This window comes from Pelodiscus sinensis, chromosome 1 (assembly GCF_052426305.1).
Source record: "Pelodiscus sinensis isolate ZL-2025 chromosome 1, ASM5242630v1, whole genome shotgun sequence".
NCBI lineage: Eukaryota > Metazoa > Chordata > Testudines > Trionychidae > Pelodiscus > Pelodiscus sinensis.
In genome coordinates this window covers 143,705,709-143,721,435 of record NC_143052.1, presented here as the reverse complement: position 1 = coordinate 143,721,435, position 15,727 = coordinate 143,705,709, and the positions used below count along the sequence as shown (strand labels likewise).

At 48.8% G+C, this 15,727-nt stretch overlaps 1 protein-coding gene across 5 annotated transcripts in view; it reads left to right on the top strand.

The window, feature by feature from the left end:
- NCAPD2 (non-SMC condensin I complex subunit D2) overlaps positions 1-15,727 on the top strand; it is a 49,778-nt gene that overhangs the window by 8,645 nt on the left and 25,406 nt on the right. For all 5 annotated transcript variants that reach the window (XM_075904251.2, XM_006124170.5, XM_075904258.2 and 2 more), the window contains exons 6-15: positions 315-442; positions 525-648; positions 720-867; positions 10,572-10,769; positions 10,976-11,110; positions 11,705-11,789; positions 12,158-12,341; positions 12,669-12,796; positions 13,118-13,315; positions 14,463-14,637. In XM_075904251.2, coding sequence (XP_075760366.2) covers positions 315-442; positions 525-648; positions 720-867; positions 10,572-10,769; positions 10,976-11,110; positions 11,705-11,789; positions 12,158-12,341; positions 12,669-12,796; positions 13,118-13,315; positions 14,463-14,637 — 1,503 coding nt within the window. The remainder of the gene's footprint in view (positions 1-314; positions 443-524; positions 649-719; positions 868-10,571; positions 10,770-10,975; positions 11,111-11,704; positions 11,790-12,157; positions 12,342-12,668; positions 12,797-13,117; positions 13,316-14,462; positions 14,638-15,727) is intronic.

Below are 15,727 nucleotides of genomic sequence, written 5' to 3'. Positions count from 1 at the left end.
ATGCATTCCCTAGGTCACAACTTCCTCCTTCACCTAAATTCCTTTTCCGATCCTGCTTTCCAATCCCAGCTTACATCAAGCTCCCTTCTACACCCAGCCTCTGTCCTAACCCCCGCACCTCCTCCATACCTAAATGCCAGGATTTTAGGAACTTGGAGCCTGGGAAACAACTCTGCCTCCCCTCCCCCCCCCCCCCCCCCCCCCCCCCCCCCCCCCGGAAAGTGGAAACTGAGGCTCTACCAGTTCATACCTTGTGGCTGGGGTTGTCAGATTGCCGTGCCAGGTCTCCTTATCTCTCCCTATTTTCCTTTCAGCTTAGTGACTAGCAACTGTTACCGCATTCTGGAGAAGCCCAGCATCAGCCACCAAAAGCATCGGGCCACACGGGAGGCAGTAATGCATTTGCTTGCTGTGGCTCTGACTCACTATGACCACATGCTCAGTGAGTCCATCACCTCCCCTTCCTGATGTGGGTCCTTCTTATGTATCCTCTGACCCTTTTCCCCCCTCCTTTGGTTTGGCAGGTGCAACTCTGAAGATCACACAGATGTTGCAGCACTTTGAACATGTAGCCCCAGTATTTGCAGGGGCTGTCAGCCTGTGGGCCACAGAGTATGGCATGAAGAGCATGGTGGGAGAGCTGTTGAGGTGAGACATTCTCCAAACCCCTGTCCCCTCCAGTCTCACTAGCTTTTGACACCAAGTCTTTCTTTATGTAGGGAGATTGGACAAAAGTGTCCCCAGGATCTGGCTCGGGATGCTTCCGGAGTGAAGGGCTATGCTACCTTTCTCTCAGAACTAGCTGAACAAATCCCAGCAATAGTGCTGTCAAACATGAGTGTCCTACTGCATCACTTGGATGGAGAGGTACTGCTTGGGAAGGGGCAAAGCTCTGTTTCCAGGGAAAACAATGTATAGTGCAGTGGTATCTAATCTTTTTGGCTTGAAAATCGGCTTGTATTTCAGCAAGATCAAGGGATTGCAAACAGTATTTGGGGGCAGGTTTTCTGCCTTGCTCCACTCTTTGCATGCTCTGGTGATGCGAATGGAGAAGGAACCACTGCAGAAAGTACTATGCTGGGAATTCACTCAGCTTAGGAAATATCCAATGGCAGAGAACTGGGGTGGGTGGGGGGGTGTCACTGTCTGTTGGCTTTCTGCCCTTTTTGCCCACCTCTGTGTGAGGAGAAGACCCATCCTTTGCTGTATGTTTCCCCTAGGCTCAGGCAGAGCTAGCTTAATCTATGCTTCTCTCTCTGGAACTATTCCAGCTTGGTAAGGAAGCAGCCAGTTGCAGGGGTAGCATAAGTCTTTACCAGAGGTGGCTTTACCTGGTAAAATCATGGTTTGCACAACCACAGCAAAAAATAGTTTAGTACTAATTTAAGGCATTTTCTGTTTTTAAGACTGTTTCATTAATGCACACCACAGTGCGCTTAGCTATGTATTCAAGTTGTGGTTTGCAAATGAAATTAGATTTGTACAAATAAAAAATAAAATTGCAGTAGGCATAATACTTGTATGTAATTAAATACTGAACATCAGAATGTTACTCAGACATTCTGGTTTGGTATTTTTATTGAAGGCCGTTGTACATGTTATGACTCACTTCAGTTTTCTAGTTTTTGTTCATATAATATTGAAATCAGTTAGATTCTTTTTCCAGTGCTTGTTCATATCTGTTCCAAGCAGGTGTGCGCGCTGCATGCACGGGTGTTGGGAACTGTTTGCCCTTAGCGGTCTCTGTTGGGCCCAGCTGGGCAGCCTCTGGAGTGGCACCTTCAAGACACTCACTATACGACCCTATCAACCTGACACCTCCCGCCTCCTGCCCCCACACACACTTCAGTTCCTTTTTGCTGGCCATGGTGGCATTGGAACAGTGTTCACTTGCATGCAATTGCTCCCTTAGTTATTGCAATTTTATTTTATTTTTTCAGTTCCCAGGTGTAGTTAGTTGTTGTGTTCTGGATTATCGTCCCATCCACCTGCCTGGGGCTGCAGGACATGCCACAAGCATAGGGGTTTACAGTTTGCCTGACTGCCATAAGCCTATATCAAATAGTGACTGACCCCCACCCCCACTACTGCTGCCTGAGGTGTCTGGGGGAAACCCATCCATGTGAGTGCTGTAGGATTTGCAAGGCTTTTCAGCTGCACATTAAAAAAGAGAATCCCACCTGGAAGCAGCTCCTGGTGGAGGCTGTGCTAAAACCTGCGGCACTGGACCGCCTGGTCTTGAGCTTGGTCTGGAGCATCTGTCATCAATGCCCAAGACTGTGCAATGGAAGGACTCTGCTAAAGAACCCTGGTACTGGAAGTCTGTCACCAGCGTGAGAGGGAGAGCCATGACATTGCTCTTCTCCAGTGCCACTCAAAAGGCACAGAGCATTGGGGAGTAGGGATGTTAAGGACTAGTCAACTAGTTGATTACTCTCTTGCTGCCTCTGAGATGGAAAGGAGAGAGGGGAGGGGGTACTTCAAAGTGGCAGTGCTGCATAGATAAGCAGGGGACTCCCCAGCTAACCCCAGGCTCTGAGCGGCATTTCCCCAGAAAATAAATAAATAAATAAATAAATAAATAATATATATATATATATATATATTTTTTTTTTTTTTTTTTACTGACCCTGGGTTCTGGGGAAATGCTGCGCGGAACCGGGATCTGCTGGGGAATCCCCTGCTGACCCCAGGCTCCACAGCTGCCCCTTTGAAACATGGAGGCAGCATTTCAAAGGGGGCAGCACTGTGGAGCCCGGGGTCAGCTAGGGACTCCAGCTGATCCTGGGTGGCTCTGCGCAGCATTTCCCCAGAACCCCAGGTCATCTGTGGAGTCCATCGCTAATCCCAGGCTCCATGGCTTTGAAATGTACCTGTGCGTGCAGCCCAGAGTCAGAGGGACGTCCCTGGTTCTGGCCTAGTCAGGCATGCCAGACTGAGGCTCACACCCCTACAATCGTGACTAGTCCTCCCCCATACACTTCAGGACAGCTTGGACCTTGTAGTTCAGAGAACCGTAGAGCTGGAAGGAGACCTCAGAAGGTCATCAAGTCCAGTCCCCTCCCCAAGGCAGGACCAATCCCAACTAAATCAACCCAGCCAGGGCTTTGTCAAGCCGATACTTAAACACCTCTAGGGATGGAGACTCCACTACTTCTCTAGGTAACCCATTCCAGTGCTTTACCACCCTACTAGTGAAATAGTTTTTCCTACTATCCAACCTAGACCTCTCCCACTGGAACTTCAGACCATTGCTTCTTGTTCTGCCATCCGTCATGATTGCGAACAGCCTCTCTCCATCTTTTTTGGAACCTCCCTTTAGGAATTAGAAGGCTGCTATTAAACCCCCCTCACTCTTCTCTTCTGCAGACTAAACAAATCCATCAGTCTCTCCTTATAGGTCATGCGCTTCAGCCCCCTAAACATTTTCGTTGCCCTCCGCTGGACCCTCTCCAGTGCGTCCACATCCTTTCTATAGTGGGGGGCCCAGAACTGGAAACAATACTCCAGATGTGGCCTCACCAGAGCCAAATAAAGGGGAATAATCATTTCTCTAGATCTGCTGGCAATGCTCCTCCTAATGCAACCCAATATGCCATTAGCCCTCTTGGCTACAAGGGCACACAGTTGACTCCTCTCCAGCTTCTCAACCACTGTAACCCCCAGGTCCTTTTCTGCAGAACTGCTACTTAGCCATTCGGTCCCCAGCCTATAACAATGCTTGGGACTCTTCTGTCCCAAGTGTAGTACTCTATACCTGTCCTCATTGAACCTCATCAGATTTCTTTTGGCCCAATCCTCTAATCTGTCCAGGTCACTCTGGACCCTATCCCTGCCCTCCAGCATATCTACCTCTCCCCCTAGGTTAGTGTCATCTGCAAACTTGCTGAGGGTGCAATCCATCTCCTTATCCAGGTCATTAATAAAGATGTTGACCAAAATTGGCCCTAGAACTGACCCCTGGCGCATTCCACTAGAAACAAACCGTCAACCTGACATCAAGCTGTTGATCACTACCTGTTGAGCCTGTCAATTTAGCCAGCTTTCTCTCCACCTTAGTCTATGTATCCGATCCATACTTCCTTAACTTGCAGGCAAGAATATCAAAAGCTTTGCTAAAGTCAAGGTATATCACATCCACTGACTTTCCCATATCTACAGAGCCAGTTATCTCCTCATAGAAGCTAACCAGATTGGTCAGGCACGACTTGCCCTGGGTGAATCCATGTTGACTATTCCTGATCACTTCCCCTCTTCCAAGTGCTTCAAAATGGATTCCTTGAAGATCCCCTCCATGATTTTTCTGGGGACTGAGGTAAGGCTGACTGGTCTGTAGTTCCCTGCATTGTCCTTCCCTTTTTTAAAGATGGGCACTACACTTGTCTCTTTCCAATCATCTGGGATCTCTCCCGATCTCCACGAGTTTTCAAACATAATGGCCGAAGACTCCGCAATGACATTTACCAACTTCCTTGGTACCCTCGGATGCATTAAATCCAGGCCCATGGATTTATATACTTTTAGGTTTTCTAAATAGTTTCTAACCTGTTCGTTCTTCAACAAGGGCTGCCCATCTCCTTCACATACTGTGTTGCCTAGTGCATTAGTCTGGGAGCTGACCATGTCTGTGAAGACAGAGGTGAAGACAGAGGCAAAGAAAGCATTGAGTACTTCAGCTTTTTCCATATCTGTCACTAGGTTACCTCCCTCATCCAGTAATGTCCCCATGCCTTTCCTGTTACCCTTCACGTCCCTTGCTAGCTGCAATTCCAATTGCGCTTTCACCTTCCTGATAAGTCACCAGCATAGTTCTCCCTAAGGTGCTAGGCTGTGCTCAGTTCTGGGCCCTCCCATCTCATTTGTAGAGCTGCACAGCAACACTCACCACTCACTTACCTGCTGGAAGGTGAGTAGCGGGTTCCTGCTCAGCAGAACACCATGCGGCCTGGCTGCCCTGTGTGCTGTAGCTGGAGCCAGACCATGGTGAGGCTGTCCCTGCTGGGGCAGCGTCACCACAGTCCCAATTCCTGCTCTGTGGGGCTGTTCAGGGGGGCGAGCCATGTGGCGGAGCGAGGCTGTTCCCTGCCCAGGGCTGCTGGAGCAAGCCACATGTCGGGTGGTGGTGGCCAGGGCTGCAGCCACATGTCAGGCAGTAGCGGCCCCGGCTGGGAAAGGCATTCTGCTAACTGAAGTGGGGCAAGCTGCACTCTTGGGGCTGGGAAGGCACCAGCCTGCAGCGCCTGGCTCAGGAGTGGGGCAGGTTAAGGGAGAGGCAGGCACTGACCTGCTGGGCCAGGGTTCCCTTAATGAATGTTACTGATGTTAAATGAAAGAAATCCCATGTTCAGATTTAGATCAGACCTGCTTTGCTGGCGATTGCTGTTCGTAAAAATGCAAGTCTTATTAAAAACATTTTAAAATCAGAATACTATCAAGCCTGTTTATTACGCAGACCGCTAAATGCAGTCTTTAAATTTTATAGAACAAATGGCCTTTCATTAAGCCATTCAAAAGTGTGTTCCTCAAGGGGCATTGTTTCAAGGAGAAATGGAGAGAGTACAGTTTAGTGGGTAGAACAAAATACTGGAAGTCGGCCATTAATTTTTTAGTTTGCTCTTTGTATTCTTGTGTATGTACAGTAAAACCTATGTTATCTGGCATGCTCGGGGATGAGGGCATTCTGTTTATCTAAAACCTCTGGTTCACTGCTCTGCAGCCAAAATGCTTCTGAAATAAATGCAGTCAAACTTTAATAATTCTGGGTCACTGACAATGAAAATGATGCTTAACATTGTTTATTGACTCTAGCTTTCAAGATATGCTATTGGGTCAGTATATATGACCCTTGACTTGCAAATGGCGAAGGATAAGTGAGTTATAAAGGGAAGGGATCTCCATTTAAACCAGAAATGACTAAAATACATCTATGAATAAATCTATAACTGGGTTTGGACAGTACAGGCAGTCCCTGGGTTACGTACAAGATAGGGACTGTAGGTTTGTTCTTAAGTTGAATCTGCATGTAAGTCAGAACTGGCGTCCAGATTCAGCTGCTGCTGTAACTGACCAGCGGCTGACTACAGGAAGCCTGAGGCAGAGTTGCTCTGCCCCAGGCTTCCTGGAATCAGCCTCTGATCAGTTTCAACAGGTTGAATCTGGACGCTAGTTCCGACTTGCATACAGATTCAACTTAAGAACCGCAGGCGTCCCCAAGTCAGCTGCTGCTGAAACTGATCAGCGGCTGATTCCAGGAAGCCCAGGGCAGAGCAACTCTGCCTCAGGCTTCCTGTAGACAGCGCTGGTCAGTTTCAGCAGCAGCTGACTTGGGGACGCCTGCGGTTCTTAAGTTGAACAGTCGTTGGAGCCTGGGAGGGAAAAGTGTTCAGCATCCACTACTTGTTGAATCAAGGAAGATTTTGTTACCACCCTTACACATCAAGCGGGGTCTGATGAAGAACTTTGTCAAGGTCATGGACAAAACACAAGCAGCTTTCAAGTACCTCCATGGAAAATTTTCAAGGTTAAGTGAAGTTAAGATAAAGGAAGGTGTCTTTGTTGGTCCTCAGATTCATGAACTTCTTTGAGATGATGCATTGACCATGCACTGCGTGGCAAGGAAAAGGCGGCATGGAAAGCCTTTCAGTTAGTGGCAATAAATTTTCTCAGAAACAACAAGGCAGACAACTACAGGTTGTTGGTGGAAAACCTCCTCAAGGCATACAAAAGCCTTGGTTGCAACATGTCACAAAAGATACATTTTTTTGCACTCTCATCTAGAGAGTGCTCATGTGAGCAACTTTTGGTCACCAGGACATTGCAACAATGGAGAAACACTATCAGGGAAAATGGAGCCCTTCAATGCTTGCAGACTATTGCTGGACAGACACAAGAGATGCTCCATTTAATGAATACAAGAGACAAGCCAAGAAGCACTGAGTAGACACTGAATAGGACTAAACTATGTACATAATGGTTTTTTGCCTTTTGTTTCATAATTTTTATTTATATAACTCTTTTGCTGATTAAGAGTTACATAAACAGGACAGGTGAAATATTATCATGTAAAGCAACCATAAACACATGAAAAGACCTAGGTTTACAATTTATGATTAAAACTCTATCTACACAATATACATAGATGTAAAAACTTAAATATCTTGGAAACAGTACCCAATCAGTAGTTTTATTTGTCATATTTGAATTCAGAACATCGAAATACATAATAATTAGCACATTTTATCTCTGATGCAGATGACTTCTAAATTGTAGACTAGTATTATCTGAGGGTCCTATCAACCTAGGAAAAACTATTGAACAATAATAGTAAAACTCAAGTTTTTAATATTGGTAATTTTGTAGTGAGGGGCAGTTGGTCTCATTTTGAGTTAAAGACGATTAGTACTTCTTAAATAAAAAATTGTTAAGCCAATCATGGTAAACCAACCTGAGTCTGTGCCCCTGAAGGTATGGCTGAGGGTAATGCCAGTTAAAGTTTTCTTGTTAACAGAGTGCTGGATAACAAAGGTTTCACTGTATATATGATACTTGTTAGTAACTGGTAGGTGCCAAGCACACATGACCTCACGAGTGGTGCATAAGACACAACACACTCTGCGCAGGGACATTGGCCACTAATACCTTCACAAGTCTACCACTCCCTGCGCTGGTGGTTGAACCTTCATTTAGTTTGCAAGGGCATTGCTGGTAGCTCCACTAGCATTGGTATACAATGCTGATAGTTATTTGTGGATATGCCACTTCTCCAGGACTCACACAGGATGGTGGGCGTCTTCTGGGTGCGGGCTTCATGATGTGGGGCTTTGTGGCTAAATTGACTAGCGCTCCAGTGCTTGTAGGCAGTTGGGGAGATGCTACTGGGAATTAGGGAGGCTGCCACTAAAGCCATTTAACTGACAAGTGGGAAAGGTTCTTGTGCTGGTGCGATGAATGGTGCCTTCAATACCCTCCCTGGCCCCTGTTTCTCTCATCCTGGACTGGTGCTGGTCTTGAAACAAAAGAGTCTTTCTCTCCCATTAGGGTCTGCCTGGCAACTATTTTGGCCTTTCACCCAGGGGACTCGGGGCAATCTGTTTTCATGAACCTCATGGTAGTTCATTTAAGGCGATAGAGAGACTCTCTCTACCTGCAGTTGCGACCATCCATACCTACGTGGGACCTGAATTTGATGCTCTCTAGGCTCCTGTGCCTCTCATATGCTCCTTCCTTTCCCTTTCATGGAAGGTAGCATTCCTGGTGGCCACAACATCAGCTAGACGGGTGTCAGACCTGAGGGCCCGGACACCAAAATTCCTGCATACAGTCTTTCATAAAGACAAAGCTCAGCTTAGATCACCCAGCATTTCTGCCATGGGTATTGTCCCAATTTCAACGGGGACAGGACATTTTCCTTCTGGCGTTTTTTCCTAAAGAAACACACCACTTCCAGGCAGCAGAGACTGCACTCTGTCTGGATGGCCACAGAGTCCTTGCTGCTACATCACATGCACAAAGCCATCCTAGAGATTGACACAGTTGTTTGGAATAGCTGCAGCCCGGATGAAAGTCTCCTGGTTTCATCACCGCAAATCTGTTTGTGGCTCACAATCTGCATCCATACCTGCTACAATCACAGCTCCAGCTAACACCCCTCATTCCACAGGGGCATGTACTACTTCATCTGCCTTCCTTACTCAGGGTATGTCTAGACTACAGGGTTTTGTCAACAGAAGTTTTGTTGACAGATACTGTCAACAAAGCTTCTGTCGACAAAGAGCGTCTAGACTACATCCAGTTCTGTCGACAAAGCAAGCCGTTTTGTCAACGTAACAGTGTGGACGCAAAGGACAGTGCAGATGCAATAATGCCTTCTATCGACAGAACTCTGTCAACAAAAGGCGTTATTCCTCATAGAATGAGGTTTACATACGTCAACAAAACTGCTGAGTTTTGTCGACGTTATGTTGACATAACTCAAAGGCAGTGTGGACGCAGGTATAGTTTTGTCGACAAAAGTCCAGTTTTGTTGACAAAACCCTGTAGTCTAGACACACCCTCAGGTGCAGATGCAAGAGATTTGTAGAGTGGCAGCCTGGTTGTCTGTTCATTCACTCATGACATTGATCAGCAAGCTAGGAGTGACGCAGTAGTCAGCAGAGTGGATTTCCAGTCAGTGATTCCATAGCTCCAACCCCACTTCCAGGGAAGAGCTTGGGAGTCACCCCATTGGAATCCCCATGAACTGACACACGTTTGAGATGCGTTCGTGTTCACTAGCCACCCTCCTGCTTATCTATGGGAGTTGCGGGCAAAAAGGAACTGAAGGGACAGGTCGGATCGACAGGGTCGTATATTGAACTCCAGGAAGGCATCTTTCCAGAGGGTTCCCCAGTTGACCTGATGGGCTGCTAAGGGAAAAAGGTTCCTGGCACTCATGCACTTGATGTTCACACACCTGGTTGGAATGATTGCTAACAAAACATCTTGAAGAACAATTGAGAGTTGAGCAACTGCTTTTTATGTGGAATTGCTGGTGATGCAGAGCTGAAGCATTAAGGAAACAAGACTGCAGAATTGCAGACTACAATCCTAATCCCATTTGGCTGTAGAGGATTCTGTAAGGATGTTAGATAGCGTGTAATTGAATAATGATGTAACTGTGCCAAATTTTAGAGGTTACATGATTGTTCGGTAGTCCCCCAGGAGCGGGGCCGGCAGCCAGTGGGGAGCCCCCTACCACTCTGCGCTCTGCCTTTCTATCAGGCAGCCGTGCAGGGTGGCAGGTAGGAACCAGTCTATGAGAGGAGCCTCTGCCGACAGAGGGTGTGCTGGCATCCTATGGAGCAGCCTCCCCAGAGGCAGCGAAGAGGGGTCAAGTGGCTCCCCACATGTATTGGCTCCTGCCTGCTCTCCCCCTCCTCCCATGCTGATGCCTGTGATAGAGAGACAGCAAGCATGGGGTTGAGGGCAGGTAGCACCATGGGAGCAGACATTCATAGGGAGCTAGCTTAAAAGCCAGCTTTGTTTCTGCTGCATACTGATGCAGTTATTTTTTCTGGTTTAATCTGGCCTTAAAATGGGATTTTCCTGGGAAATTGCCAATCCTGACCAATAGAGCAGCCATAATTCCTGTCTTTCTTCCTTATGATGTAGCATTTGGCCAACGGGAGCTGCTGAGCAAATGCTTCAGGAGCAGAATTGCAGTTATTTTGGGGCCTCAGGGGGCATGGTGCTCCTCACTATGGGGAGCCCCTCTGTTAAGTTGCAGGGGTGGCTTGCCTTCAACTCAGAATCATGTGAAGTCATCCTCAAAGTCCACAAATGGCACTCCAGTCAGCCTGAGTGCTGCAGGCCTAAGTGCATCGGAGCTCTGGGAGATGCAGCCTCCAGGGGCCAGCCACATTTTCCTGTTGTCACACAGGAATTCTGTGGTAAAGCAGAGAATTGAATTTGGGTTTCCCAAACATAAGCACTGGACCATCCTTGCTGTCTTAGCATGAGTCCTGGTTGGATAGGTGCTGTGGAAATTCCCCTCCTTCTGATCCTGGTACAGTGGAGTCATTTTCTCTCTGCAGAGCTATGTAATGAGAAATGCCATCCTGACAGCCATGGCAGAGATGTTGCTGAAGGTGCTGAGTGGGGATCAGCTAGAGGAAGCTGCAAGGGGTACACGGGACCAGTTTCTGGATACGCTGCAGGCCCATTTGTGTGATGTCAACGGGTTTGTGCGCAGCCGTGTGCTGCAACTCTTCACCCGGATTGTCCAGCAGAAGGTGAATCTTTGTGAAGGAAATCGGGGGAAGGAGGCGTTCTCCTCAGATTGCTCTCCTGTTTAGGAAGGGGTGAGGGAGAACATGAGGCCTCTTGCTGGGCTCTGAGGAAACATGGCTGTGGAACTTTCCTAGAGGGAGGAATGCAAGTCTACATCTAATGTCTCCAGGGCTTCTGGGTAACCTCTTCAATCCACTCTTTGCTGCAGGCCTTGCCCTTGGCTCGGTTCCAGGCAGTGGTGTCTCTGGCTGTGGGCCGCCTCCAAGACAAATCAGTACTTGTGGTTAAGAATGCCATCCAACTTCTGGCTGCATTTCTGTCAAACAACCCCTTCTCCTGCAAGGTAAACTGCTCTACCATTCTGGAATTTCTGTGCCTTCCTGGGGCAGGAGCTCCCAGGAAGAGGTTGGTCACTAGTCTTTGGCTGTGGCTCAGGGTCAATATTGGAAGTTTCCTTGTTTTTCCTCTGATTCAGGTACCCTAACTAATATCTGGGCTTTCCATTCCATTGTTCAGCTTGCTTGTATGCAGGGTATGTGGTGCATGCCTGGTATACGGCTCTTAACTCTGCTGAAAGCCTTTCCTGGTTTGGTTTGAGTCTGCGGTGGGACTGTTCTTTGGGATTTTGGTTTAGACTTCAGAATCTTGCTCCACTGCACCCCCTAGGTCATGGAGCTTGTGCTCTTGCACACCCTTCACTTAGACCTTGTCGCAAACTACGTGGCTTCACAGCTAGACCTCCTCCTATGCTCCCCTTGTGGGAAGTGGTCTAGAAGCAGCTACTCTAGCTTCCAAAAGCAGGTGCCTTTTACAGGTCCTGGGGTACTTCAAGGGGGAGCTGAAAGAAGGCTTATGTGGGAGAAAGCAGGAGCTTAAGTAGGATTTAAGGGTATGGAGAACAGCGTGAAACATTCCAATTTTCCCCTCGCATCCCCAGCTAAGCTGCACTGACCTGGCTGAGCCACTCAAGAAAGAGATGCAGAAACTGCAAGAAATGAGGGACGAACGTACAACAGCAGCTGGTAATCTCTGCTTTTGTCCATCCGAGTGGGTATCCTGAGTCCTCCCAGCAGGAATTCCTGTGCATTTCTCATTCTTCTTCCTGTCTTGCATCCATACTCAGCCTGTATTGCAGTGCCCCAATCTTTTATCCTTTTGAGCTTCTGTGACCTGAGCGGTCCTGTCTGCATGGCCCAGAGTATCAGAAGCTTTCCATATGGAATGGAGAGGGAAGATCAGGAGGGGGCAAGCAAAGGGAATGGTGTCTCTGGGGGACCTAGAGAGGAGAGTGCAGGACTCCAACCCTATCTCCATCTAAGCTGTTTCCCACACTTTAGGATAATGGGTTTGGTTAGCTGTATCATTCCTGTTCTCTTCCCTTTTTTCATAGCTGCACTAATTACCCCAGAGGAGGAGTGGGAGGCCATGCTGCCAGAGCTCAGGGCCACCATACATCAGCTCCTTCACGCGTTGCAAGGAGACGAGGAGGAAGAGGAGACGGCACTAGAGGTTGAGGAGACTGCACTGAGTACAGCTGAGCGCATCATCCAGTTGCTGAGGAAGCTAAACTACAAGTGAGTGGGACCCTTCAATGGGCTGCGGTTGTGTGTGTGGGGGGGGGCAGTGGGGGAGGGATCTGCAATATGGGGAAGAGTTACCGTGGGGACGCCCATCTGTAATCCTTTTATTGGGTGAGGTCTGAGCCTTGGGGAAGGGGTAACACCTTGTGGGAGATTGAAGACTCATTTTTTGTGTGGAAAGAGCTTACTGTCCATGGTAGTCTGGAGGTGTTGACGAGATCCCTATCCCATAGGTTCAGGCACAAAGCCAAGTGATGGAGTGCTTCACTGACTGGCTCCTGTCCAGTGGATGATTTCTTATTGTGCATCCTCTCTGTCCAGGGATGCTATCCGCCTAACACAGAGGGCCGTGTGCCACTTTGATGGGGAGGAGCCCTTCACCAGCAGTTCAGTGTTGGAGAATGACAAGGAAGCCATGACCCTGGCCATTCTGAGGACACTGTACACAGGTAGCTTTTCTGAGACCACCAGTTTCTTGTCTTGGGGGTCATATTGGTACCAACACTATAGAGGTGAAACATGTTCTGTCCCTTTCCTCAGCCCTGTCTCTGCTTGCATTGCATCATGCCATGGAAGTGAGACTTGACTGGCTGTGTGCTGAGAATCTAGGTCTAAATCCCCCTTTTTGGCTGCCTGACTGAGCTGCTGTTAAGTTGTGGTGTTGGGAGCTGATTCTTGGTTTAGGTCACCAGGGATGAATAGGGAGAGGACAAAAAACATTTTCTCCTGCCCCAAGCACTGTTCATGGATAAGTTATTTTTGTTATGTAGATTTCCACCTGGAAAACGATATCCAACAGCTTTCGCATAGCAATGGAGAAGACCCTGTAATAGAAGAGCAGCCACCCCCCGAGCTGGTCAAGCAGGAGATGCTTGTGCAGTATCTGCAAGATGCACACAACTTCTCTATGAAGATCACTGAAGCCTTGAGCATGGTCAGCAGGATGATGTATGAAAGCTCTGTCTCTGGTAAGTGGGGTAGCCCCAGATCATCCTATCCATTAAGATTACCAGGGTCCTCAGCTTGGTGGATGAGAGCTCTATCTTGGATATGTGGAAGAGGCCAGGACTGGAATGCCCTGAAGAGGTGCCTTGGGGACTTGCCTGCCTTGTTAACATTGGGCTCACAGAGCCAGTCAAGAGGGTTGTCTTGGGTGGGGTATTCTCTGGTATTTAAAAGCCTCAGTAAACTTTTCAGGTAAATGTAGTGGATCCAGCCTCTGAGGCCTGCAGATTCTTCAGAATATCAGGTGGCCTCAATCAATTCTTCAGGGCAGATTCTCTTGTCCTTTTCTGCTTTGGGGATGCAAGAGTAATGGAAGCCCTTGGCAGCTCTCTTAGTGGGTATTTCCCCGATAGACAGAGCCAGCAGAGCTGACTTCTCTGTTGCCACACTGCACCATTTCCATGAGTGCAGAAGAGAGAGGCAAGTGGCTGGCAGTACATTCTATGTTGTGGCTAATCCCAAATGGCATATGGTCCCTGAGGTGGGCCTCGGACCGCTCTGACCTGTAGAAGAGGCGGGGAGGAGAATTGGAAGGCTCGAAATACTTTCCTAAATCCTCCTCTTTCCTCTCCCTTCTGCTTTGCTGGGCAGCAGCAGAGGACCATGGGAACCACATTTGCTTCCAGGTCTCTGACTCCTTGTACTAAGCTTGGGGTTCCTGTAGCCTGATGGGCAGAGGGGCTATGGATTAATTGGATCAGTTATTTCCTATTCTTGCGCTGCTGAGTAGTTTAGTAGGGAAGAAACGGCAGCGGTTATAAAACAATTTGCTTCTTCATAGCAAGTGATCGGATTCAAACTGCTTTTATCCAGAAGTTGCATGACGTGGCTCTGGAAACATGTTCTCAGTTCATAATCAACTGCGAGTTTTGCTGGGGCTTTTGGTCATCGTTTGGGCACTGCTGAAAGTGCTGTGGCAGCCACCTCTCTACTCCCCAGGGGACAGGACTGTAGCGTGTCGGGGGGCCTGTTGTACGTGGGCTAAGGGTTTGCTGGGAAAACAATGGGTACATAGCTTATTGCTTAATGATGCACTGGACCCATCTCTTTCATAGACTAGAAGGGACTGGATTGTTGTAAAGCTAGACTGACTCTTCTCTACTCTCCTAGTGGTGCAGGAGGCCATTGAGTTCTTTGTGACAGTCTCGCAGTTCGGTGTTCCCCAGGCACTGCTTGGAGTTCGAAGGATGCTTCCTCTTGTCTGGTCTAAGGAGCCAGGTATCAGAGAAACTGTGCTAAGTGCCTACAGGAGGCTCTACTTAAGCCCCAGCGGGGACTCCGAAAGGTATGGGATCCCCTGATCCGTGTCAGTATCTCTCAGGAGGTGCTGTTGGAAAGGGAGTATGGACTGCGCACCAGTGGGTGCGGTGCGGTAGGCAGGGTGTGGGTGGGTGGTTTTAGGGTGCAATCCAAACCACTGAGGGGTTGTTGCAGGGTGGGCAGTGACCTGGACTACTTTGTAATGTTTTGAGCTTGTAGGTCTCAGGCTAGGCTGCTTGCAAACAGCTTACCAATACGCAGGTCATATCCTGGGTGTCTGTGTACAGCCACAGCCCTGCTCTAGCACAGCGGTTTCCAACTGTTGGGCTGCAGACCTCTGACAGCTGGGCCACGGCAGGTCTGGGGGTCAGGGCTGGAGTACACTGCCCAGTGTCCTACCATACAGGAAAGTGTTCTTCTGTCTTGGGGGAGACCTTGCCCCTTCCTGCTGTTGGCTGGCTGAGAGGCGGGGCAGGACACGCCTCTCCCAACCGCTGCAGCAGGAGGGGGAGGTGCTGGGTGGTATGCCCTTGCCCCCAGAGCTACTGGCATGCAGGCAGCAGCGCAGGGCTAGGTGAGGGAGGTGGGGCAAGCACTGGGGGCTGCAGGGGCAGGGCTATTGCTGCTGGGGGGTTCTGGAGGCTGAGCTAGTACTGTGAGGGGGAGCTACAAGGGCAGGACTGGCATTGGGAGGGCTCTTGGGATGGGGCTAATATTGGGGACTGGCACTGGGAGGCATTCTGGGGGGGTTGAGTGCAGTTGGGCTCTGGAACCAGGAGATTGGTGCTGTGGGGGCTCTAAGGGGCAGGGGGCTGGCACTAAGGAGGTTGGGTGCAGGAGACTCTGGGGTCAGTGGCTGGCACTGGGGGGGTAGTGGAGTTACAGCTGGGACTGAGGGCTCTGGGAGCTGGGCTTTTGGTGGACAAGGAATGTTTTATTTTCACATTTGCATATTCAAATGCATAATGAATATGCAAATGTTGCTGGTTTCCCAAAAGTTTGTGAATGGGTTTGCCAGTCCCCAGTATCAAAAAGGTTGGGAAACACTGGTCTGGCAGATGGTCAGCTTTCACCAGTCTTGATTATTACTTGCTGGATGACCCCAACCCACTCCA